This window comes from Propithecus coquereli, unplaced genomic scaffold (genome assembly GCF_000956105.1).
Source record: "Propithecus coquereli isolate 6110/MARCELLA unplaced genomic scaffold, Pcoq_1.0 Scaffold9, whole genome shotgun sequence".
Taxonomy (NCBI): domain Eukaryota; kingdom Metazoa; phylum Chordata; class Mammalia; order Primates; family Indriidae; genus Propithecus; species Propithecus coquereli.
Window position 1 is genome coordinate 2,161,903 of NW_012155284.1, and position 26,145 is coordinate 2,188,047.

The window sequence follows — 26,145 nt, forward strand, 5'->3', positions numbered from 1 at the left end:
GTAAAAAATTCATCAGTGGCAACCTTAGGATTTGTGCATTTTTCTGTACGTATACTACACTTTGAAAAATAGGTTTATTTTTAATTTATTGTTAAAAGAGCAACATTTAAATAATTTTAAAAATGTTAAAAAGTAAAGAAAAATTATGAACATGAACCTTGGGCAATACAGGGGACATGTCATACAGGACCAGAGGACAGAAATTGTACAGATCTTTTTGTAGAGATCTTACTGATAAGGTGAGAATGTAAAACTGCTACTGAAGGAAGAGAATGTGGCCTGTCAAAATGAATAAATATTAGTTTGATGAAAATAATATTTGTGAGGTTGATAAATGCACTAGATGTGTGAATAATAATGTCTATCACACCCACCAAACTTTCCATGAAACTCCCTCATCCACACCTCCTGCTGCTTGGCAGCCAATCCATGGACTGGTCAGAGGTCAATGACTTTGTCCGGCCCCCAAATATGAACTGAAATAATGAGATTCTCTCTCTCAAGAATATGAGCCTAGATACACTAGGAGATGCTGCAGTGAAAACTGCAGCAGAAAAAAAGGCAGGAAAAAGGGGCCACAACCCTGAGTCTGTGCCATGAAGGGTATATGGCGACCTAAAGTTAGGGGAAGCAAAAGCTATGTGGAACAGAAGCAATAAGGAACCAAACAGGCATAAACACAACGAAAGCTCAGCCAATAGCAACATCCAAAGAATAACCATGTCCCAGTAAAGACAGAGCACTACTCACCCTTATATTGCCTTACAACATTTCCACTGTTCCCTTCACACTCAGTTGTGACCATCATTCAAGACAACATAAGTTCCTATTTCTCCCTCGCAATCGAAAGGGCCTAAAGCAATCAGTCATATAACAGAAACCAAGTAACCCCAGAAAAGTTTAGCAATACCAGAAAAAGCTACCTACACATTTGATTAATGAAGCCTTAGTAATTGCCTCAAAATAATATTGACTAGCTATTAGGTCTCCGAATTGACTGTGGAAGTTGGATGAAACATTGGCTTATGGATCACTGTTGTAAAGCTGTGCAAAGCACTGAGGGAGAAAAAGCATCACTGGGGTCAGTGCAGGAAACTCTCGTCCTTGACTCTGCATGAGATCACTGCACAAGGAGGAGGTGGGTGAATGGACATCAGTAAAGACAAGAGAATCCCTCAGTAAGAGAATCACCAGTAATTTAACTTCCCTCCAGAGTAGGGTCAGATCATGAAAATACCTTCACACCATGATCATGGTTAGACAACTGATTTCAAAGTTTCTTCTCTTTAGGATTTAACACACTAGAAATTATTTAAAAGCTAATTCCACCACCTTTATGTCTTCACAACTACTGTCTTAAGTTTTTTCCTTCATGATAACATGAAAGAAACGAAAAGATGACTACCGTGATAATATATATCATAACAGAAACACATTACAAACTGTTTCCAAGATAGCTCTTTTCAGCGCTACATCTTTAGTGCCAAACAAGTGCTATGCCAAAAAGGAAAAAAAGTTCCTTATTTACAAGTGAAATAATACAATGTCTGGAACTTGCTTTAAAATAGTCTAGCAAAAGAAAAAAGTATGCATGGAGAGAAACAGAAATAACAATAGCAAGAAGTTGGAGATTATTGGATGATGAGTATATTGGTGTTCCCTGAACTATTCTATGTGTATTAAATTTGAAGTATTTTTTAAAGAGGAAGGAAAAAACTTTCTAAGTGATCCTAATATGAAAACAAAAAGAAGACAATCAAAGAAGGATCACATTAGAAAGGGAGTAATAAGGATAAAAGAATAAAGGGAGTAATAAGGATACCAGTTGACAGATGTGCTGAGAGCTTGGCCTGGACTATTGCCTGTGAGTCTCCCCAAAACCTGATAAAGCAGGTACTGTCGTGAGCCCCATCTTCCAGGTGGGGAACCAGGCTTAGAAAGAGAAATTACTCGAGATTATATATCTGGTCAACAGTGGAGCTAAGACTGAAACCCATGCAGTTTAACTCGTGAAATGAACCACACATGACACTATACCACCTTACCTGGAAACTGATATTCTTAAAGGCAAAAGAGAACAAATTCATATTGGATATGAGTAGCCTCCTATTCCTGTGAACCACTGACATTATCTTGTCCTGACTTCTTTTAGTTATAATATTATATAATGAGCCTTAGACCAAGTTATCACCTCCCTATTTCCACATTGCTAACCCCAGGAAACTTCCTAGATTTGCAATACTCCCTCTATTTGAAAGGACTCACCCCACTGTTTACATTAGTCACACTAATGGCATGAGCTCATAAATACACTTCAGGAAATGAATCAGGCATTGTTTAAATTAATCACACGATGACAAAATAAAACATTTCAAGATCCTGAAAATAATGCAAAGTACCAGTAACCAGCCCCTTCACATCCCTGCTGCTTCAATTATCATAGGTCTTAGCAATGCCATATTGATAAGCATCAAAAGAGCTAACAAAAGAAATTTGGCCTACATTTTAAAAAAATAAAACACTAAAGGACGAATATATTTTATTTTTAAGCATAGCTTTTTAAAAACATCATTTTATTTGTATCTTCTCAGATCTTAAGAGAACTGTAATTCTCATTACCTACTCACTCTGATGCTGCAAATTGTTCTTATATAGGTCTCCCCAACTTTTTGTCTCATTTCTTTCTTTACAGTTCAAAACAAAAAGAAATACTATAGTGTATCATTTAAATATACATAGATCAACTCAAACTTATTTTATTTCTGCCTTTTCCATATAAGTATATTTGGAGATGTGGTAGTCACTGTGAGAGATTTTAGGTAAAATGATTTGAATCCTCACTTTTCATTGAATCGTAAGTTTTCCAAGCACCACCGAAAAAGAAAACTGTGAGAATATGCGCTTTCTGCATCGCTGTTCCACCCACTGATGCCAATGTTTTCTACAAAAACAATAACAAGAAAAACCTGCTACTTTTTCTTCCTAAATATACACACAATCACATTTCAATTCCTTGGGGAAAATTGCTAACATTTTCTCTTTGGAGGAATTAAATTAATGTACTTACAACTTCTCCATCAGTTAAAATTGGAAAGTTATACCAATGGAAATGTAATGAATAATTTCGGAATAATAGCTAATTTTTAGAACAAGAGACAAATGTTATAAAATAATCAAACATTTATCACAACGCTATGTTGATACTTAACAAATATCATTTCTAGTTTCATTTAAATATTAATAAGATTTCCTATTCAGAAAGGATTTATACTGTGAGTAATTTAACAGAATCATTACATATCCTTAGTCCTCAAAAATAAAGCCCCCCAAATTGTAGACAGATTGGATTTATAACTCACATCCTGAAATATTGATACAAACAAAAATCTGCAAACTTCAACGTATATAATTCCATAACAAACATTTAATATTCAATGGTAGAAGGTAACAAACTTAATGATCTTACCACACACACACACACACACACACACACACACACACACACACACATATACACACACATCCCTTTCTTGTAAGACAAATGAACAGATAAAAACACAAAGCCACTTAAAAATTGTAAATGTTAGGATTTAAGACCTGAATAAATCCATATTGCTTGTCAATATGACTTATTTCATTACAAAATAACCTTAAAGACTAAGCTTTTCTATTCCACAAAATTAAAATTATACTAACTGCAGCATGCATATTTAAGTAGTATTGGAAAATATGGGGGAAAATCAACTTAAAAAATTAATCTGTGTTAAACAGACAGCAACATCACCAACTGTTTTAACAAACTATTGACATTTGCTTGCTAAAATCAGAAACATTTGGTTATCACACATGTTTTAGGTCTTATCAACACCCAGTGTATGGAAAATATCTCTATTTTTAATAAAGTCCCAAAAGAAGGAAAAAAATTATCATACTACAAATATTTTCCACCGCTCAATAGTGCATACAGGTGTCACTTAGTAAAACCCACAGAAAAATACTTGCTCACAATAAAAATGCATTTTTATGTATATCTGTCACATCGATGATGGATTTTTCTATGTTGAATTCTTAACCTCTAAATAGTTAGGTTTCGTGTAGCCAAAATTAAAATAACTAAATTTTGCTAATTCATGAGTTATTTTTCTTCATTTAACTTTCAATGGAAGAACGATTACAAAGTTTAAGTAAAATCATTTTGTTCCCTAAATTATATTTTTAAACATTTTATAAGATTTAGCAAGTATCTTTATTCCATTTTCCCTTTGTGTTCAGGAAGCAATAGTTGAAAAGAATATATTGATTTGGCTATTATACATCAATTAAACAACATGAACTAGAATGAAAATCCACCATCCACATATATTTTAGGGCTTGCACGTGGCTCTGCCTAATTCAACCAAACAAGTAAAATCCTCTGCTTGCGGTCAAGGTAGCAAGGCTAAAATGACAGGGAAAATCATATACCTTTAATCCCTTTAAAATTAAATCAACATGTTTAATTCAGCACAAATATGACAAGGGTCTACTTCTTTAAACCTCCAGAGCTAAAGAAATATTTTCCACCAAAACAACTGAAATCAGGCGGAATAGAGCATTTAGCATTACCAGAAAAATAAGAATAAACATGGCTTTGTTGCTATATATGTCTCTCCTGTTAGTAGGCAAGACAGACCAGACCAACTGGGATGTGTACTTTCACTCTAAATGCAAATATTTTTAAAGGTACCCCACTGAAGTAAAGGAATGCCCTGTAAAACTGTTTATTTAAAAATAAATCATATTTTTCTTTGAACGTGTACTGGTCTGCAATTGTATTTCTCAAGAATTATAACAGCCATCGAAGCAGTTTTTAAAGGGAAATAAGAATAAACAAAACAGTGATTCACACACTATACCCGAACCCCCATCCACCCAGATTTGCCATTTCTTGAAGTTCAGTGGATTTAAATACACTCTCCTTAGTGAGGAACTCTTCAACATTATTTAGCCTTCATATCTGAAGTTGGAAATTGATCATCTCCCTAGAACTCTTTGAGCCTCAGTGTTAGCACAGATAAAAATGAACATCATAATAACAATAATATGAATAATCTCTAAGAGTTGAAGTAAAATTCAAATAAGATGAAATAATGGAAGGTAACACTGAGAGCCTAGAGCTTAACACACAGAAGGTACTTGCTAAATGCAAGTTCCTTTTTTCCTTAAATACCTTCACCTAGAATAAGAGGGAAGTTGTTCATTTTCCACAAATGGAGCTTTTTTAGAATGAAGTCCCACCCAGACACATTTGCAAGGAAAAGAACAATCCTTTTGGAGAAAAGAAACTGCTTATATAATTTTTTAAACTCAACTCATTTTTATTATATCACCATTACTATCTCAAAAAAGCAGTCACTATGAAAGGTTGATGAGAGAGCCTTGTCATATTCCAAGAACTTACCAAAGTGAAATCTTGGGACACCATGAAAAAAATGGATCAATGCAAATATTCCTTCAACCTAGGCATATTTGGAAAGTGAAATATATCTTGCTTTTTTCTGCTTAACCAGAAACAGTTTAAGACCAAGTAAAAAAAAAAAAAAAAAAAAGAACAAAAAACAATTTTTTTTTTTGTCAACTAGCTTACTTTGAATTATTATTTAGACGAAGCAAACCCATGGGTGTTTTCTTCTTGTAACTTACCTAAAAACACAATTAATTAGAATAAAAAATAATTTGAAGAGGTGGAATTTGTACTCTCAAGAATGTTTAGAGGCAGTTTACAAGATTTACATCAAGTATTAACTGTCAAGGAGACTGTAATAAATATGTCATCCTCCAGCGTAAGTGATAAGAATGTCTCTGTCTCAGACTATGTGGTTACGATAGGTTTGTGCATCTGCTGACTGATTTATCAGAATGTCCACTTCAATCACTGCTTGGCCTCAGCTTCTCCAATGCAATATTTATCACAGACACTGATAATCTTTAAATCTTCTGAAATTGTCTTTCACATCCTCTACATAGCAAAAAGCTAACGTTAGAAACAGAAGATGCCATTCATTATTGGAAGGCAATTTGGAAATCGTCTCAGCCAAACCCGTAATTTTCACATATTAGCAAACAGAGATTTCATTAATAGAAAAAAAAACAAAAAACAGAGAAAACATTAAGAGATTTGCATAAAGAAGTCACACGGAAACATGGTGGAGGAAAACAACTCTACTCTCTAAATCCTATTTCAAGCCCTAACCTTCAACTATGCTTATAGGGTTAAGGGAGATATTTCTAAGGAAAGCTCCAGAAACCTACATGGTAAAACAGACCTTGACATCTGCTCATCTCCTCACTCAACCTCGCCAGTTTCACAGATTCATAATGTCTTGGTGTTTGAGATGATCTGAGCATATCAGCAACACAAATTAACTGAAAGGGAACCAATTGCATAAACTGTAGATTTAAGGCAGACTGTTTCTTATTTTCAGTTTCTTCTTAATTCTTCGAACATACCCAGACAGGCAATGCCAGAGAAAAGTATTCGCCTGCTAAGCTAACCCAAGTCACAGAAACATGCCTACTATAACATAAAATTTGGGAAGTTTCCCAGCCCGACTCCTAATCCATTGTAGAATGTTTGCTTCTTTACATCTCAGTTTTATCTCCAAACACCAAAGAGTCTAATTTCTAACCTCTTAAGATGCATAAAATGATTGAGAAACAGTTATAACTTATATGGTCATAAACAGAGAAAAAATTTTATCCTAAGATGACCTGTTTAGGACTACAATTAGAAAGTGATGTAAAATCAAACTATTTGGAGGTTATGTTTCTTTATTAAAGTGTAAAAGAAAATAGTTCTGAAGATAAGAGTCCAGATATTTTCCAAGTAGAAAAATGTTGGTTTCCATATAATGCTAACAGGTCAGACAGCCATATGAATTGTAGCAGGTGACTACTCCCCAGCCCCAGCTCCAAAAAAAAAAAAAGTGGTTCTCTCATGATATTAGTATACATATGAAGAGAACAAATAATTTGGAATTAAGTCAATGACATATATTCAGAGTAATTTAAAGTACCCTATTTTATTATAGACATAACACTTAGATATCTGTTTTGGTTCCCATGGAGTCTTGGAACACATACCTTTTTAAAAAAAATCCCCCCAAAAAAAAAAAAAAAAAAAATATATATATATATATATATATATTAAAAAATCTGTTTCCTCAAAACTCTCTTCTCCTTCTCCCAATTTAAATTCTAAAATGCACGACTTGAAATTTATGTTTATATTTCTAGTATCTATATCTATAAAGTTGGAAATCAGTTTTTCAAATGACTCTGAATGTGGACTCAAAAATCAAAGGGAATATTTAAAATTTTACATTTATAATCTTTATAACAACTTTAATCAATTAAGTCTGTTAATGATATATAGTGAAACAAAGCAGGAGGGAAAAAAAAACCCAAACTTCTCATTGGTCTAGTTTGAACTCCTCTTAATTTTAACACATCGTTTTATGAGCTCCAGGGGGTTAGGCAGGCATCTTATGGATCATTCCATTGCTAGCTTCTCCCACAGCCTCTGTGGTTTGCAGTAGAGGCTGTTTGGTCTGACTTGCATGGAAAATTCAGCTGTGAAATATTTTTATGCAACAGCAAAGACAATCAGCCTTTTTATTTTTTCAAGGCGGGGATCTAGAAGTGAAGTGAGAACATTTGATTAGTCTGCTTTAACTTTAATAACCAAATGGTGATTGAAAAATACAAATTTCGTATTTGCAGGAATGGGGAATTGGCGGTTACTAAATCTGTAGGGTTTTTCTTCCCCATTCCAGATCCCATGAGCAAACAGCAAAATTAATAAGATTATGATCCAGAATTAGGTTGCATTCATTTTCAAAGCATTCATTTAAAAGTATAGAAATGTTTTTTTTAATGCTCACATTTTTAAACGTAGCAAGAATGTGGCTACCAAATACCAATCCTGAGGAATATGGATACACATTTACCTTCATAATTAGACCCAGCCCGTCAAATGTTACCAAAGTAAACTGACCGAAACCACAAAGACTGATTGAAAATGACCAACAGAAAGTGTCTGTCCGTCTTAGGGAGCCTTGCTTATTCCCTGCACAACCAGTGGTCAAACATCTGCAGGCAAAGAAATCTACACGAGCCATCCTGGTAAGAGAGAAATCAAACTTCTCCAAATAAGTTAGCTCCATCTTGCCAATCTAAATCCAACAGGTGTCAATACACGTCACCAGACAAAATCCTTCCCAGCAAGGTCTAGAGAAGCAATGGATGGTTAGCAGAGAAACTAAAACGACCCGACCTCTATCAGGGTAGTGAAAAAAATAAAGCCGGGCCCCTAGTCCAACTGATCACTCGGCGCTAAGGTGGGGGATGGAGATGGGACAATCCCTGGATGAAGACGGGCAGATGCGTGGAGATGTCCCGCCACTGACGCCACACGGGGATTTCAGAACACGGTCCGCGCTCTCTGTCAAGCCCTCGCTCCCGACCCCAGGGTTAGAACAGCAAGGGAGTGCGGTGGCCGGAGGCTGGGAGACCCGGGAGGGAGGGCGCGCGGTACCTGCTTGTCGAGCGCGTCCCGGACGCCTCCCGGTCCCGCGCCGGCCCTGGGTGGCGCGGGGGTCCGTTCGCAGGTGCAGCCTTCCAGGAGGTACATGCCCGCCGGGCGGCCGCTCTGCTCGCCCTCGAAGTAGAAGAGCACATTCTGGTACAGGGCGAACCACTTCTCGTGCCAGCGGCTCGCCTCGGCCGCCTTCTTGCTGAGGAAGCCGCGCTTGGTGCCCTCCTTGCGCGCCAGGAAGGCCAGGTACAGGGCGTGCCCCTCGTTGTAGCGCACGCTCTTCTGCATGGTGAGGGGCGGGGGGCGCGCGTGCGACCTCCCGCCTCACCGCCGCCTCGAGGCCATCGCCCGGCCGGCCCCCTCGAGGGCGCGCCCGCTCAGGTCCCAGCTGGCGAAGGGCGCCCCCTTTCCCGACGCAGCGCGCAGGGCACCCGGCCCGCTTTCGGGTCCAAGGGGCGCGGGCTGGGGCCGGGCACGTTCTCCGCTCTGACCGCCACCCTCCCGGCCGAGAGAAGCCCCGGATCCCCCGACGCCCGCGTGAAGAGCGGCTCCGCGAGGGCGCCCGGGCCGGCGACCGCTCCGCCCAAAGTTGCGGGCGCCGAGCCCCCGCGGCGGGCTGGGCGGCGCGACGCGCGGCAGCGGGAGAAGGACTGTCCTCGGGCAACGCGCTCCGGGAGACAGAAGGTAAAACGTCACGTGGGAGATCAGCTGTAATCGGCTTGGATTTAAAGGGCAAAGTCGGCGCGGCGGCGGCGGCGCAGCCGGCTCTCCCCGGCGCGCGTCCCTCCCCGGCCCGCCCCGGCCCGGGCCGCTGCCTCCGCTCTGGTGCCGGAATGGGGCGGGTCGTCGCGAGGTGGAGCGCCCGGTCGCACCACACACGCGCTCACACGCGCGCTCGCACACTCGGCACAACGCGCGCACACACACGCAAATGTACACTCGCATACACACGCGGACCAATGCGGCCCCACAAATACGTACAGCGCACACGCGTATGCACGAAAATACACACAAATGCAACGCACACACTCATGCACAAAAATACACATTCACATACACACAGGGAAATACTCGCGCACACAGTACACGAATACATTTGCACAAATACACATTCACACGAGATGCTCATGCAAACAAGAATACACAAAATACACACTCAAATCCGCCCACTCCTGCACACCAAAATACAGACCCACACAGAAATACACACTTACACAGGCAACCACACACAGGCACACACTGAAATGCTCACTCACACACACATTCACATACACAACCCACACACTAAAACTCACAACTAAACAACATATCCTTATACACATTTACACTCATACACACACAAACACGCACATACACTCACAAATTCACAATCATACATAGACTCACACAGGCAAAGAATCACATACAAACGCATACACAGATGAACACAAATACACACATTCACATACAAACACATAAATTCATCTTAAAACACTCGCACAAATGCACACTCATGCACAGGCATCCACACGCATACAAATACATAGTCGCAACATCCGGACACTCAAACCCACTCTCACACTCATTCCACATCCACAAGTCTGTCCCCATGGCAGTGGGGGAGGTCACAGGGTGGCTCTGCATACCCGGGCCACATTGGCTTTTCCACCTGTACCTGCACTGTGGTATTTAAGGCCGGTGGCGGCGAAGGTTAATGAGAGTAGCACAAGTGTTCCCAGAAAAGCATCAGGTGCCTTTGGTTCCTTGTGGACATGTGTTATTTCATGGAGTAAGACGCACAATTTTAAGTGCGAAGTTTTCAACCGGGGAAAAAAACAGCCAAACGAGGGAGACTTTGCAGCTGGGGACAGAATCCATCCCCAAAGGCCATGCTGTGATAGGCTCGCCAGACACCCTTTCTAGGACTGGATTCATTTGGTTAACAAATCGACAGGTACAGCTGGAAACCAAGGCCCCCTGCTATAAAATGTAAGCGGAAAAGAAATCATGTACCCAGCAGCTGTGAGAGAAAGCTAGTGAAACCCCCGGGGGGGGTTTCACTGTATGTGGTCCTGTATGTGGTCCTGCTATACGCATTTTTTTATTCCCCTTAGTCATTTATCATTAAAATGGTGTGCCATAAAGTGTTTATTGTTCAAAGCAAATAATAAAATGCTTTTCTGAGTGGTGAATCTGCGACAATACACCTGTCTTGTACTGCCAGTTGTGTGTTCCTAAATCGTAGCCCCAGGGTTCTGCCTGTTCTGTAAGTGCTGTTTTTGCAGAATATTTTAACTCTGCCTCACTGAGCAGCACAAAAAAATAATTTTTTGTCACTTTACCTTTTCAAAAATCTTTCACTATTAAAAACTAGGTAACAGGAAAATTGCCATTTTGAAATTACAGTGTGAGAACTGTGGTCATTTAACACATTTTTAAATATCTAAAGGATAGTACCGTGGCTAAATTGAGTTTAACCCAGCTGGGAGCTTGCTTTGTTCTTTAGAGGAGATACAACCATAGAGACAGTAAGTAAATGCAGGCAACGTGTTTGAGCCGGATTCTAGATGCAGAGGAGCCGGTGATTGCCTCAGGAGGCCTTTTCTTTCTTTCTCTGTGGTCCAATCCCAGCTCTGAGAACAGTAAGCCAGGAGACACCTGCGTAGTGTTTTTAGCTGAAACCATTAAGGGTGTGAAATTAGCACAGAAACAATTTAACGATGAGTATTTGAACCTTCTAACCCTTTGAGTTTTTTCGGATGTGAAAGATTCTTTTCTTCAGCAAGCAATGTCTCTGGTATTAATGCTAGTCTCACCCTTCCTGTCTCCTTAAATGTCCTTTTCATTTGAACCACATGAAGTGTTCTTCTCAACCTCTTATCTGACATAACGTCCTACCACATACCGTGTTGTGGCTGTCATCTGTCCCCTGACAATCAGAGAAAGGAGCTCTGGTTTCCTCCAAAATTTGGCTGGTCAGTGCTGTGGGTTTTAATTATGGAAATTCGCTGCAAGAACCGTTTATTGATCATGAGTTTATGTCCTCAACACTATATTTAGGTGATGTAGAGGATATAGAGAAAAAACATTGCCTGTGTTCGTGGTATACTCCGAGTCTAACAGGAAGAGGCTCTAATGGTTAGGTGCTTCTCCTCGCCTGATTGCTTCTCCAATGCACAGCCGTCTCCCTAATCCCTGCAGCACCCAGCGGGGGAGCTTATATGCAGTCGGCACACAAGTAATTCACAGATATTTTCTAAGATAATTTAATATTTGGTCATTGGATTGTTAAAGAGGGCACAAACATCTGCAAATATTAGATCCTTCTGCAAGATTGCAAGAAAAGAAAACAACCAGAAATCCCTGCACAATCTAGAGATGCTACATCCACAGTAGGTGTGTGATGGGCGTCTGTGGGCCTTGAACCTCCTTCATTCATATGGAAACCGCATCCCTGGAATGGTGCCACCCAGAAACACAAAGGGCCAGGAGGTTATGTAAATGAGGATGATTTTCCCCAGCTGATCAAACTGGTTAGCAAATGGGACTGTGTTCCAAGTGGGTGGGAACAAGCTCTTCTGTGAATTCATTGTTTTTCCCGCTGGCATTTCATGGACTCTTTCCTGAGAGGGCCAGTTTAAGTTGATTTTTTTAGGCCAACAAAACATTTCTCACTGATAATTGTGAGAGTGTCCTCTTTGCCCTTTTCTAGGCAAGTGAAGAGGAGAAATGAGCTACCGTATCTGGAAACCCTAATTACTATTAATACTTATAGAGGGAGACATTATTCAGATAATTTGATGAAAAAAAGGAAGGAAGGGAGGGAAGAAGGGAAGAAGGAAAGGGAGGAGGGAGGGAGGCAAGGAAGGAAGGAAGAAAGGAAGAAGGTATTTTATCTGAGTTATCCAAAGCTTTGAAAGTTGGGGGAGTGGGGCATGTACAGCCTAATCTATAGCTTTTCAAAATCCCTAACTCAGGCCTTATCTTTCGGACACAGAAAGTAGGTTTTAATTTTTTTCCCTTCTCTAAACTGTGTTTTGTTGGTAGAATTTAAATGGGCTTCATGAGTTTTTGCAATGACTTTATGCTATTTTTTTTGGTTCTGTTCTTATTTTTTAGAAGCAAGTTCTTGCACTGTCCCCCAGGCTAGAGTGCAGTGGTATGATCATAGCTCACTGCAACCTCCAACTCCTGGCTCAAAGGATCCTCCTGCCTCATCCTCTTGAATAGCTGGGACTACAGGCACAAGCCACTATACCCGGCTAAGTTTTTAATTTTTTGTAGAGACGGGGTCTCACTATGTTGCCTGCACTGGTCTTGAACTCCTGGCCTCAAGCAGCTTCCCTGTGGTTTCTATAATTCAGAAATGCCTCAGCACTGGGTCCTTGGAGAAATATTATGTCAAGCAAAGCCAAGGTATTACCAAGATCCTTTTCTTGGCCTGACAGAAGATCATTTAGGGAATTGTCATCTTGATGGCTTATAGACATAGAAACTACTGCATTTAATAATACAGGCCCAGTAAGAATCCCAGACTGTTTCTAAAAGATACAGTGTTACCATCTCTTACACATATTTGATTCTATGTTGTCTCTTGATACTTAATTAGTAAAGTCTGGTTCTTCCCTAAGTATGTAAAACCTAAAAGAATTATCCCTTCCTCATTTCCAGTATTCTTTTGACCAAAGAAAACTATTTGTTTGCAAAATATGAGGCACAAAATACTAGAACAAATTACTTAGCGCTAATAAAACCATTTGTCTGATGTCTATATGATGTTTTTCCTAACTTAATGTTCTAGGTGGCCAAAGCTTGTCCTTCAAACATTAAAGATAAATCAATGAACTGTACATCTCTGCCTTCTGAAAAATGAAGATAGTTTGGCATCTTCTTGATGAGTTAAGGTCACTATTTTAAACACAATGTATCTAGGAGCTAGACTAGAGCTGTTGCTAGCCTGTACTCACTGATGCAAATTAGAAAAAGGCATACCTTCTGGGAGAATGGATTAGGGAAAAGCTCTCCCTTAAGGTGCACACAGCCCTGAGAACGTGAACCTGGTGAGTGGATGATGACTTTATGTGAATGAAAAGTACCCCTCCCCTGAATGGATGCTGCTCTGTGCACGGAGTTCTGTGCAGTGATCAACCTGCACAACTGAGCATGGCAGTGTGTGCTGTGTGCCTCCCTCCAGGTGGCCGTGAACGGCCGTACTTTCTGAAATTCTTCACCTGTTTCACAAACCCAATCCCTTCCTTCACCCCTCCTCCATCCCAACCTCCTAATTGTCATCTTCTGATTTCCTGAAGACTTGGGGACCAGGCTATCAAGCTTCTAAGAACTTTGTGAAACATAAATATGAATTTATTCTACATAAACCTATAAGATCTCAAAGAACCCTCTAGAGAGTGAAGTATGTAATCCTATAGTTAGGACTACATGGAAATTATTTTGGCTGCTGGAGGTGGTTTTCTTTTGGCTTCTGAGCTATACCCTGAAAATGTAAAACATGGGTTTAAGCATTCACATTATATCCAGTAGTGGAAATTATGCACATATTGTCAGGTTTTAGTCTGAAATGCTGGTTCTTGGAGCGTTCATGGCCGAAGAATGACCAGATGCACCAAAGTTAGGCAAGCATGAAAATGAGGTTTATTGAGGAAAGAAAGATAGGATTAGAGAGGAAGAGCAAGATGTAGGTTTACAGAGCATGGTACATACACCACAGATGATGACTGGACCCATTGCCACAGCAAAGGGAGAGCAAAAGGAAGGGCACAAAAAGGGACTGGTTATGGTCTGTGTCTTGTTTTATAGTGCCCGAATTGGAACCTCCCTAGTGGTTCAGACATCACCATGGAACCACTCTGACTGGAGAACTGGGAGTTGCATTACTACACATGTGGGTTGTTCTAGGTCAATTTCAGGACTCTATGGTACCTATGCTGTTTGGCCCATGGATTAGAGTCCTCTGCATTCTTTTGCAGCTGGCACACTAAGTCATGATCGGCCAATTCATAGGGTATTCCCTCCTCTCCCGGAGAATTAGGGTTGGGCAGGACCAAGATGGGGGCAATGGCACCCACTTTCATCCCTAGAAGATACAGAATCTCTTGCTATCTACCTAACAATATTACTTTTATACTATTTAGTGTCACAAAATACAAGTATAGGTCAATCATATTGAGATCAATCATATTGTGTTAAAACAACAGTCACAATTATTAATAGTAGCTATTGCCACTATAAAACACTTTGCTTCTTAATGCTGCTTTCTTTTGATGTATATAATAGAGACAGCCTTGAAAAATTTTACCTTTTCTCCAAAGTATATACATGAGGGAATCTCCTATATAGAGTAGCCCCCAATTTTCATACCAAGAATATACCAAGACACTTTGAGATTGTAGGTTTCCCTTGAAATGAAATTATCAGAAACACCAAAGTTATTTCTGTTCAAAGATGTTCAATACAGTGATATTTATGATAGCAAAAAGTGGAAAATACCTTAACTGTTCTCTAATGGGTGAATGGTTAAATAAGTCATAATATACAAGGAATTCTTGAAGACCCAAGGAAATACTCATGATTTAGTGGTAAGTAAAAACCCCATCATATTCCCTGCTTCCCCTTATACCAAAACTCACCCTTGAATAAATTATCTCTACACACCAGGCCCACTTCCGTCCCCCCATTTTCTCCTGAATCACTCCATTCAGTCTTTGTGTCCCCACCGCCCCACCAAAACCACTATTGTCACGGTCACCAACAATCCCCATACTGCCAAGCTCCATGGTCACGTCTCAGTCTGTATCTGACTTGATATCAAAGCAGCATTTGTTATAGGTGATCACTGCCTCTTCCTGGAAACACTTTCCTCACTTAGCTTCTGGGACACCACACTCTCCTGCCCCTTCCTGCCTTTCCTGCTGTTTCCTTACTTTTTTCATGGCTGTCCTCCTCCTCTTCCTAACCTCTAAATAGTATATTGCCCCAGAGCCCTATCCTGCTATGTCTTCACTTCTTTATCTATGTCTTTTTATCCATTACATGGCTTTAAATAAGTCTCTCCACCCCCTCCTCCCCTGAACTGAAGACTTGTATATCTACCTACTCCATATCTCTTCTTGGATATCTAGTAGGCATCTCAAGCTCAATACGTTAAAAACCAAGCTTTCCTGTGGGAAAAAACAACTGTTCCTCCCACGGTCCTTCTCATCTCGGTATACAGCAATTATATCTTTCCATTTCTAAAGTCAAAAATTTGGAGTTGGCTGGGCACAGTGGCTCACTCCTGTAATCCCAGCTTTTCAGGAGGCCAAGGAGGGAGGATCGCTTGAGGCCAGGAATTCGAGACCAGCCTGGGCAACATAGTGAGATCCTATCTCTACAAAAAAGAAAAAAATTAGCTGAGAGTGGTGGTGTACACCTGTAGTCCCAGCTATTAAAGAGGATGAGGCAGGAGTTGGAGGTTGCAGTGAGCTATGATATCACCACTACACTTCAGCCTGGGCATCAGGGTGACACCCTGTCTCTAAGAAAAAAAAGAAAACTCAGAGTCATCTAGGAGTCCTTTCATCTTCTCATGCCCTGCTCAGCTCTGCCTTCAAAGCATATCCTGAATGTAAGCATTTCTCACAGCTCCCATTGCCATGCCCTACACAGTCCTGGACCACTGGAGTAGTCCCCTACCCATCTCCCCTCGTTCACTCTTGCTCTCCTACTGGTCTCCATTCAGCAGCCAATGAGAACCCTTGAAAGCACAAATCACTATAGTGCCTCTTCTCTCCTCGACACCACCCTGCATCTTCCCATCATACTCAGAATAAAACCCTGTCCCTTACTGCTTGACCTTGTCCTCATGTTCCTCTCTGGCACTTATCACTACCTGAAAGTCCACTTATTTGCTTGATATTTTCTGTTTCCCTCACTGCTATATCCTTAGCACCTACATTCCTAAACATTACTCACAGTGAGACTCCATGAATCTCCATTGGCAGAGAGAGAGATTGGGGAAGAGAGGTTATTTAAAGAAGTAATAACAGGGAATTTTCCAAACCCAGAAAAAGATATCAATATTCAGGTACAAGAAGGTCATAGAACATCAAGCAGATTTAACCAAAACAAGACTACCTCAAGGCATTTAATAATCTCCCAAAGGTCACAGATGAAGAAAAAGTCCTCAGAGAAGCAAGAAAAAAAGAAAAAAATATAACATATAAAGGAGATCCGATACATCCAGCAGCAGACTTCCCAGTGGAAACCTTACAGGCCAGGAGAGAGTGGCATGACATGCTCAAAGTGCTGAAGGAAAAAAAGCTTTAACCCTAGAATATTGTATTCTGTAAACATATCCTTCAAACATGAAGGAGAAATAAAGACTTTCCCTGACAAACAAAAGTTGAGGTGTTTTTTTTTTTTTTAGACAGAGTCTCACTCTGTTGCCCAGGCTAGAGTGCCCTGGTGTCAGCCTAGCTCACAGCAGCCTCAAACTCCTGGGCTCAAGAAATCCTTCTGGGGCCGGACGCGGTGGCTCACGCCTGTAATCCTAGCTCTCTGGGAGGCCGAGGCGGGAGGATTGTTTGAGCTCAGGAGTTCGAAACCAGCCTGAGCAAGAGCGAGACCCCGTCTCTACTAAAATTAGAAAGAAATTAATCGGACAACTAAAAATATATAGAAAAAACTAGCCGGGCATGGTGGCGCATGCCTGTAGTCCCAGCTACTCGGGAGGCTGAGGCAGGAGGATCGCTTGAGCCCAGGAGTTTGAGGTTGCTGTGAGCTAGGATGACGCCACGGCACTCTAGCCCGGGCAACACAGTGAGACTCTGTCTCAAAAAAAAAAAAAAGAAAAGAAATCCTTCTGCTTCAGCCTCCCGAGTAGCTGGAACTACAGGCATGTGCCACCGTGCCCGGCTAATTTATTCTACGTATTTTTAGTTGTCCAGCTAATTTCTTTCTATTTTTTTTTTTAGTAGAGATGGGGCCTCACTCTTGCTCAGGCTGGTCTCAAACTCCTGAGCTCAAACGATTCACCTGCCTCGGCCTCCCAGAGTGCTAGGATTACGGGTGTGAGCCACCACGCCTGGCCGAGCTGAGGGATTTCATCAACACTAAACCTAACCTACAAGAAATGCTAAAAGTAGTTCTTCAATCTTAAAGAAAAGGATGTTAATGAATAATAAGAAATCATCTGAAAGTATACAACTCACTGCTAACAGTAAGAACACAAAACAGAACACTCTATTGCTGTAATTGTGGTATATAAACCACTTATATCTTCAGTAGGAAGATTAAAAGAAAAACCTATCAAAAATAACAACTTTTTGAGAGATAGATAGTATAAAAAGATATGTATAGAAACAACAAAAGTTAAAAATGTGGGGCAATAGAGTTAAAGGGTAGAATTTCTGTTAGATTTCTCTTTGCTTGTTTATGTGATTGTTTGTAAAAGCAGAGTTGTCATATGTTTAAAATAATTGATTATAAAATGTTTTTTGCAAGCCTCATATTAACCTCAAAACCAAAAAACCTATAACAGATACACAAACAATGAAAAGCAAAAGATTAAAACACACTACCAGAGAAAATCACTTTTAACAAAGAAAGACAGGAAGGACAGAAGAAAGAGAGAACCACAAAACAACCAGAAATCAAATAACATGGCAGTACTAAGTACTTACCTACCAATAATAACATTGACTATAAATGGACTAAACTCTCCAATCAAAAGACATGGAGTTCTGAATGGATAAAAAAAACCAAGAGACAACTATGTGTTGTCTGCAAGAAACACATTTCACCTATAAAGACACACATAAACTGAAAATAAAGGGGTGGAAAAAGATATTCCATGCAAATGGAAACCAAAAAAATAGCAGTAGTAGTTATACTTCTATCAGATAAAATAGATTTCAAGACAAAAATTGTAAAAATAAACAAAGAAGGTCATTATGTAATGGTGCATCCAACACTGGAGCACCCAGATATATTAATATAAAGCAAATATTATGAAAGCTAAAGAGAGAGATAGACCCCTATACAATAATCACTGGAGACCTCAACACTCCACTTTCAGGACAGATCATCCAGACAGAAAATCAACAAAGAAACGTTGGACTGAATCTGCACCATAGACAAATGGACCTAATAGATATTTATAGAATGTTTCATATGACAGCCTCAGAATACATGTTTTCCTCCTCAGCTGAGGGATCATTCTCAAAGATAGACCATATGGTAGGCCACAAAACAAGTCTCAAAAATTTTTAAAAATTTGAAATCATACCAAGTATTTTCATTGACCAAAATGGAATAAAACTAAAAATCACTAACATGAGGAACATTGGAAAATATACAAACACATGGAAATTAAACAATATGCTCCTGAATGACCAATGGGTCAATGAAGAAATTAAGAAGTAAATTTTAAAAATTCTCAAAACAAATGAAAATGAAAATACAATATATCAAAACCGATGGGATACAGAGAATGCAGTAATTCGAGAAAGATTTATAGCAATAAGAGCCTACATCAAAAAACTAGAAAAGCTTCAAATAAACAATCTAATGATGCATCTCAAAGAACTAGAAAAACAAGAGCAAACCAAACCTAAAATTAGTGGAAGAAAAGAAATAATAAAGATCAGAGAAGAAATAAATGAAACTGAAACTATAAAAACAATACAAAAATCAATGAAACGAAAAGTTGGTGTTTTGAAAAGACAAATAAAATAGACAGACCTTTAGCTAGACTAAGAAAAAAAGAGAGAAGCCTCAAATAAATAAAATAGGAGATGAAAAAGGAGACATTAAAACTGATGCTGCAGAAATCCAAAGGATTATTAGAGACTACTATGAGCAACTCTATGCCAATACATTGAAAATCTAGAAGAAATGGATAAATTCCTAGACACATACATCCTACCAAGATCAGGAAGTAACCCAAAATCTGAATAAACAAATAACAAATAATGAGATAGAAGCAGTAATAAAAAATCTCCCATCAAAGAAAAGCCCAGGACCCAATGGTTTCACTGATGAATTCTATCAAGCATTCAAAGAAGAACTAACCAATCCTGCTTAAACTATTCCAAAAAAGCAAGGAGGAGGGGATACTTATAAACTCATTCTAGAAGGCCTGTATCACCCTGATACCAAAACCAGATAAAGACACCAAAAAAAGAAAACTATAGGCCAGTATCTCTGATAAACATAGATGCAAAAATCCTCAACAGAATACTAGCAAATGAATTTGACAACACATTAAAAAGATTATTCATCATGATCAAGTAGAATTCATCCCAGGGATGCAAGGATGGTTCAACACATACAAATCAGTCAATGCGATGTATCATATCAACAGAACGAAGGACAAAAGCCATATGGTCATTTCAATTGATGCTGAAAAGGCATTCAATAAAATTCAACATCCTTCATGATAAAAACTCTCAAAAGACAGGGTATAGAAGGAATTTACCTCAGCATGGTAAAAGGCATATATGACACCCATAGTTGGTATCATACTGAATGGAGAAAACTGAAAGACTTTCCTCTAAGATCTGGAACAAGACAAGGATGCCCACTTTCACCACTGTTATTCAACATAGTACTGGAAGTTCTAGCTAAACCAATCAGACAAGAGAAAGAAATAAAGGACATCCAAATTGGAAAAGAAGAAGTCATATTATACTTCTGTACACATGATATGATCTTATATCTAGAGAAACCTAAAGACTCCACCCAAGAACTATTAGAACTGATAAACAAATTCAGTAAAGTTGCAGGATACAAAATCAACATACAAAAATCAGTAGCATGTCTATATGTCAACAGAAAACAATCTGAAAAAGAAACCAAGAAAATAATCCCATTTACAATAACTACAAATAAAATACCCCCAAAAAATACCTAGGAAGAAACTTAACCAAAGAAGTGAAGCATCTCTATAACGAAAACTATAAAAACACTGATGAAAGAAATTGAAGAGGACACACACACAAAAGGAAAGGTATTCCATGCTCATGGACTGGAAGATTCAATATTGTTAAAATGTCTATGCTACCCAAAGCAATCTATAGATTCGATGCAATCCCCATCAAAATACCAATGACATTCTTCTTACACAGAACCACAAAAGACACAGAATAGCCAAAGCTATCCTGAACAAAAGGAAACTGGAGGAATCACATTACCTGACCTCAAATTATACTACAGAGCTGTAGTAACCAAAACAGCATGGTACTGGTGTAAAAATAGACACATAGACCAATGGAACAGAACAGAGAATCCAGAAATAAATCCTCCTATCTATAGTGAACTTATCTTCAACAAAGGTGCCAAGAACATACAATAGGGAAAGGACAGATTCTTCAATAAATGGTCCTGGGAGACTGGGTGTGGTGGCTCACGCCTGTAATCCTAGCACTCTGGGAGGCCAAGGCCAGAGGATCACTTGAAGTCAGGAGTTCAAGACCAGCCTGAGCCAGAGAGAGACTCCTTCCCTACAAAAAAATAGAAAAATTAGCCAGGCATGGTAGCACATACCTGTTGTCCCAGCTGCTTGGGAGACTGAGGCAGGAGGATGTCTTGAGCACAGGAGTTTGAGGCTGCAGTGAGCTATGATGATGCCACTGCACTCTAGCCCAGGTGACAGAACAAGACCCTGTCTCGAAAAAAAAAGCAGGGGGGAGAGGGTCCTGGGAAAACTGGATATCCATATGCAGAAGAATGAAACTAGACTCTTATTTCTCAGCATATTCAAAAATCAAATCAAAATGGATTAAACACTGAAATCTAAGTCCTGAAACTATGATACTACTGAAAGAAAACACTGGGGAAATGCTTCAGGACATTGGTCTGGGCAAGGACTTCTTGAGTAACTCTCCCAAGGCAAAATTGCACAAATGTGATCATGTCAAGCTAAAAAGCTTCTGCATGGCAAAGAAACAATCAACAAAGTGAAGAGATAACCCACAGAATGGGAGAAAATATTTGCAAACTACCCATCTGATAAGGTATCAATAACTAGGATATATAAAGAGCTCAAATAACTCAATGGGAAAAAGTCAAATAATTCAATTAAAAAACAGGCAAAGGATCTGTGTTTTAGCTAATGTAGCATATGTAATTGCTAAGTGATTTAGAATGCCATGAAAAATATGAACATTTCCTGTGGAAATGCTTTAAGAACATATATTTCCATTATCCTATTTTTAGTGTACACCAGTTGAATACAGAGCAATGGTGTTTATAAGCTTGATTTTTTTTTTTAAATATCTAGTCGCTAAGACTGTTACACTGAACATGTTTACTGAATGATCACTAAACTTTATCCCCCCTCTTGCTGAAGTTCTTTGTAGTAATAGTTCATAAAAATTTACTAATATTAAAAAAAAATACACATTTCTCAAAAGAAGACATACAAATGGCCAACAGGTATATGAAAAAAAAAATGCTCAACATCATTAGTCATCAGAGGCATGCAAATCAAAACTACAATGAGATATCATCTCACCCCAATTAAAATGGCGTTTATCAAAAAGTCAGGCAAAAATTGCTGGCAAGGATGTGGAGAAAGTGGAACCTTCATACATTGTTGGTGGGAATGTAAATTAGTGCAACTAGTATGGAAAACAGTATGGAAATTCCTCAAAAACCTGAAAATAGTATTACCATAGGACCCAGCAATCCCACAGCTAGATATATATCCAAAGGAGTGGAAATCAGTACATCAAAAAGATATCTGCACTCCCATGTTAATCTCAGGAATATTCATAATAGCCAAGATATGGAATCAGGCTAAATATCCATCGATGAATGATGGATAATGAAATTGTGGTACATATACACAATGGAATATTATATAGCCACAAAAAGAAAAATCCTGTCATTTGCAACAACGCAGATGGAACTGAAGAACATTATGTTAAGTGAAATAAGCCAAGCACAGAAAGACAAATCTCACATGTTCTCACTCACATGTGGAAGCTAAATATTAAAAACAATTGATCTCATGGAGACAGAGAGTAGAATCAATGATAGTTACCAGAGGCTGGGAGAGGTAGCAGGGAGGGAGGGACAAAGAGCAGATGCTTAATGGGTGCAAAAATATAGTCAGATAGTTAGATAGAGTGAACAATATTTGGTAGCACAACAAAGTGACTATAAACAACAATAAGTTAGGGTATACTTTAAAATAACTAAAAGAGTGGAACTGGAATGTTCCTAACAAAAAGAAATGTTGAATGCCTGAGGTGATGGATACCCCAATCACACTGATTGGATGAATTCACACTGTATGCCTGTATCGAAACATCGTATGTAGCCTATAAGGATGTATAAGGGTTATGTACCCATAATAATTAAAAATAAATATATATATTTAAAAACAAATCTCTGCTCTATTACATATTAATTATGAAATCTTGAGCAAACCACCTAATCTCTTAAAGGCTCATTTTCTCATCACTAATTTGGAGATACAGGTAATAGTAATATCTATCTCAGGAGGTATTTTAAATTACCCAACACAGCACCTGGCACACGGTAAGTTTTATCAGTGGTGATGGAGGTGATGTTTCCAGCCAACTGGAAGAATCGACGAGCTACAGATTAGATATGGAGGATGGAAGATGGAGAAAAGGGAAGAGTCCAAGTTAGCTCTAGATTTCTGGCCTGAGCAAGAGAACTGATAATACATTTGTATTTGGACTTGACTTTAAGGCAACCATGGGCTATCTAGATGGAGAGAGGTACCGTGGCGTCTTAGAATTTCTAAGATAAAATACTGTAATATCCTTTATAAGTCATCTGCCTGGAAAGGTAGGCAAGCCCTTTAATTGGTAATTTATGTACATTTGATTGTCACATCCACCCTACTAAGTAGGTATTATTATCAGGCTCATTGCATAGAAGAAAAACATGTTCGGAGGATGTAAGTAATATTCTTAAAATGGCACAACTTGTGAGTTTCAGAGGCAGGATTTGCACCCAGTTCTGTCTGACTAGAGAACCCATACCCCTTTCATTATACAGTGCCTCCTCCACTGTCGCACGGAGGTGAGAGTTAAAGCTGAGGGCGTGTGCCATGTGCTCCAGCCCTGACTCTGACATTTATTATGTTGGGCAAGTTACTTAACTTATCTATGCCTCAGTTTTAACATTAGAGATAGGGGTAATAATAGGACCTTATTCCTAGGGTTGCCATGAGAGTTTAATAGTTAATATATGCAAAGTGCTTAGAACATGGTCGATCCCATAGTAATGACGTCATTACATGGGACAGGGTGAGACTTCCAACAGAAAAAGGAAGTGAGCACAGAGCTAGGCACAATGCTACTTTGAGGAGAGAACATTAAAGGAGACTCAGCTGCTGGAATGATGTCTTGCATTTTGGGGGTTGACACAGTGACCTCCCATTAAATACCCTTGTAGTCAGAGGGAGAAAACAGAATTCTAGAGTTGGACCTAAATCTGGTAATTCTTATTTTTCCTGTTTTTTGGCTATCTGAAGAAAACAACGTATTTGTTCCCTGGGTATTTTGAAGCTCACAATAAACACTAAGTTTAGAAAAGTGTTTATTCTTTTCCTCATAGAATGGACTAATTATGTGTCTGTCTTTAATGGAACAGTTAGTCCAGTCCACAGAAGTGTGAGAACCATGAGCCCAATCTCAACCTCAGGAATTCTGCCTGAGGAGACTGACACTAAAAATCCAGGAAGCAAATCAAAATATTAAAAAAAAAAAAAAAACAAAAAACCACGCCTACCTCAATCAACTCACATGCTCTAGACTTGGAAGCTCAACACTCAGATCACGTCTTTCTGAGCAGAGTTATCTGTTGGCCCCTTAGTTGAGTTTCAATGACATTCTGACATGGGTCAGGTCGACAAGTGCCCCAGGACCACAGACACCTGTTGAGAAGCTTTGCTGGGTTTGGCTTGGGGGAGACCCACTGCCTCAGGAGAAATGTGTTCAAGGAAAGTCCACTGGTTAGCCCTGAAGATATGCTATGTCATGTCAACAGAGAAGATACATGGATAGTGTAGATGAAGTTTGCAATGGAAAGGATAGGGGGTGAGGTGGGAATAAATATTGCAATGAAATATCTTTTCTCTCCAGTGTGTGAAAAATGTACTCTTCATGGCATTTAAAACCTCTCAATTCACCCCATGCTCTTAAGCAGATGATGAGCTCAGGGGAAGTATTTGTGTTGCAGTCAGACATGTTGATAATCATCTATATTATGGATCATGCACTCAAGGCTGAAAAACAGCAGACCTTTCAAACTATCCCATCCTGGCAAGAGTATCTTGAACCACACAGGCAGTGTGCTCAGTAATAAACATCAGAAATAACAATATGAATGTTAAATAAATTATATGCGTGTAACATGTGAGTTTACAGAACGCTTCCACTTGTGTTGCTATCTCATTTAATTCCATTTCTGTACAAATGTGTCATACAATTGAGTAATCTCTGCATTTCAAACATTTGAGGTGGGGTGCAGGGATGTGATAGTATATAGTGAACATCAGGGCCTATTTCCTTAATAGCAATAACAAGCATTTGTAAGGTGCTTCACAGTTTACGTAGAATTTAAATGTGTTTGTTATGCCTCATTTGATCCTTACAGCCTTACAAGGTAAGACGAGTATCATTCCTATTAGAGACTTTAACACATCACATTAACTGTCCTTGCTTCTTTGCTTCCAACTCTAGACTGTAAGTTCCGTAAGTTTTCAATATATTGTTCACTATTTCATCACAGCACTCAGGAACTATTTATTTAATTTATTGTGATAGTATTATAATTGTCCCCATGTTTGTGATCAATGAAGAAACTGACAGTCTCAGAAGGACTAATCTTGCCCAATGTCACACAACTGGTAGTGTAAGCCCTTGGATCCACATCTTGTCCCTGTCACTGCCTGTCCAAATGGTCACTCATCAAGGTTATCTGGCTCACAAGGAGTCCCTTTATCCTGCTATAATGTACCAAATTTTCTGGGCGGCTCTGTGTCATCATGTTGGACTGTTTCCCCTCGTGCTGTAGGTTCAGAGATGCAGACGGTGTAGGACACGAAGCTGCAGTCCTTTGCTTAGGCTGGACTCTGAAAGTTTTGAAACCTTAGGGGTAAAAATGGAAAATAAGTTGGGGAGGCAGTGGGAGTGATTTGAAAACTATAACCACTTCTCTGTCTTCTAGAAGTTGGAGACTTGGATTCCCCTTGGTGGAAGCAAGCTGTGAGAGAAAACCAGGAAGGAATCTGAATGTAGGTATTTGGCTCCGAAGCTCAGTGTTGTAATATGTGTTTTGTAATATGTGTTATCGTGCGCATAGATACTCAGGGGAGAGCAATTTCTTTTTCTTCTGGTAGAGACTGGTGAGAATATAAATGAAAGCACTAAAGCACTACTCTTCTTTCTTGGCATGGGGGGGACTGTATTTGCCCACCTCGCTGCAATGGAACTGGGTTTTGGCCTCAGGGATGTGGGCAGACGTGGCACGCACCTCCTCACGGACCTCATCATGACTATCTCTTCTTTCTTTCCTCCAAAAGAGTGGAGACCACATGTCGAAGGTAGCAG

The 26,145-nt window shown here is 39.4% G+C and overlaps 1 protein-coding gene and 1 long non-coding RNA gene across 2 annotated transcripts in view; one reads left to right on the forward strand and one right to left on the reverse strand.

Moving 5' to 3' along the window:
• The window catches only part of RASGRF2 (Ras protein-specific guanine nucleotide-releasing factor 2), a 213,927-nt gene extending 204,999 nt beyond the window's left edge, over positions 1-8,928 (reverse strand). Inside the window, exon 1 of the mRNA XM_012664540.1 lies at positions 8,576-8,928. Coding sequence (XP_012519994.1) covers positions 8,576-8,863 — 288 coding nt within the window. The 5' untranslated portion in view covers positions 8,864-8,928. The remainder of the gene's footprint in view (positions 1-8,575) is intronic.
• Positions 8,403-25,793, forward strand: LOC105826555. Its single transcript, XR_001138316.1, has 3 exons — positions 8,403-8,821; positions 23,005-23,037; positions 25,763-25,793. It is a non-coding gene; the product is annotated as an uncharacterized LOC105826555 (long non-coding RNA).
• Positions 25,794-26,145: the final 352 nt, after the last annotated feature.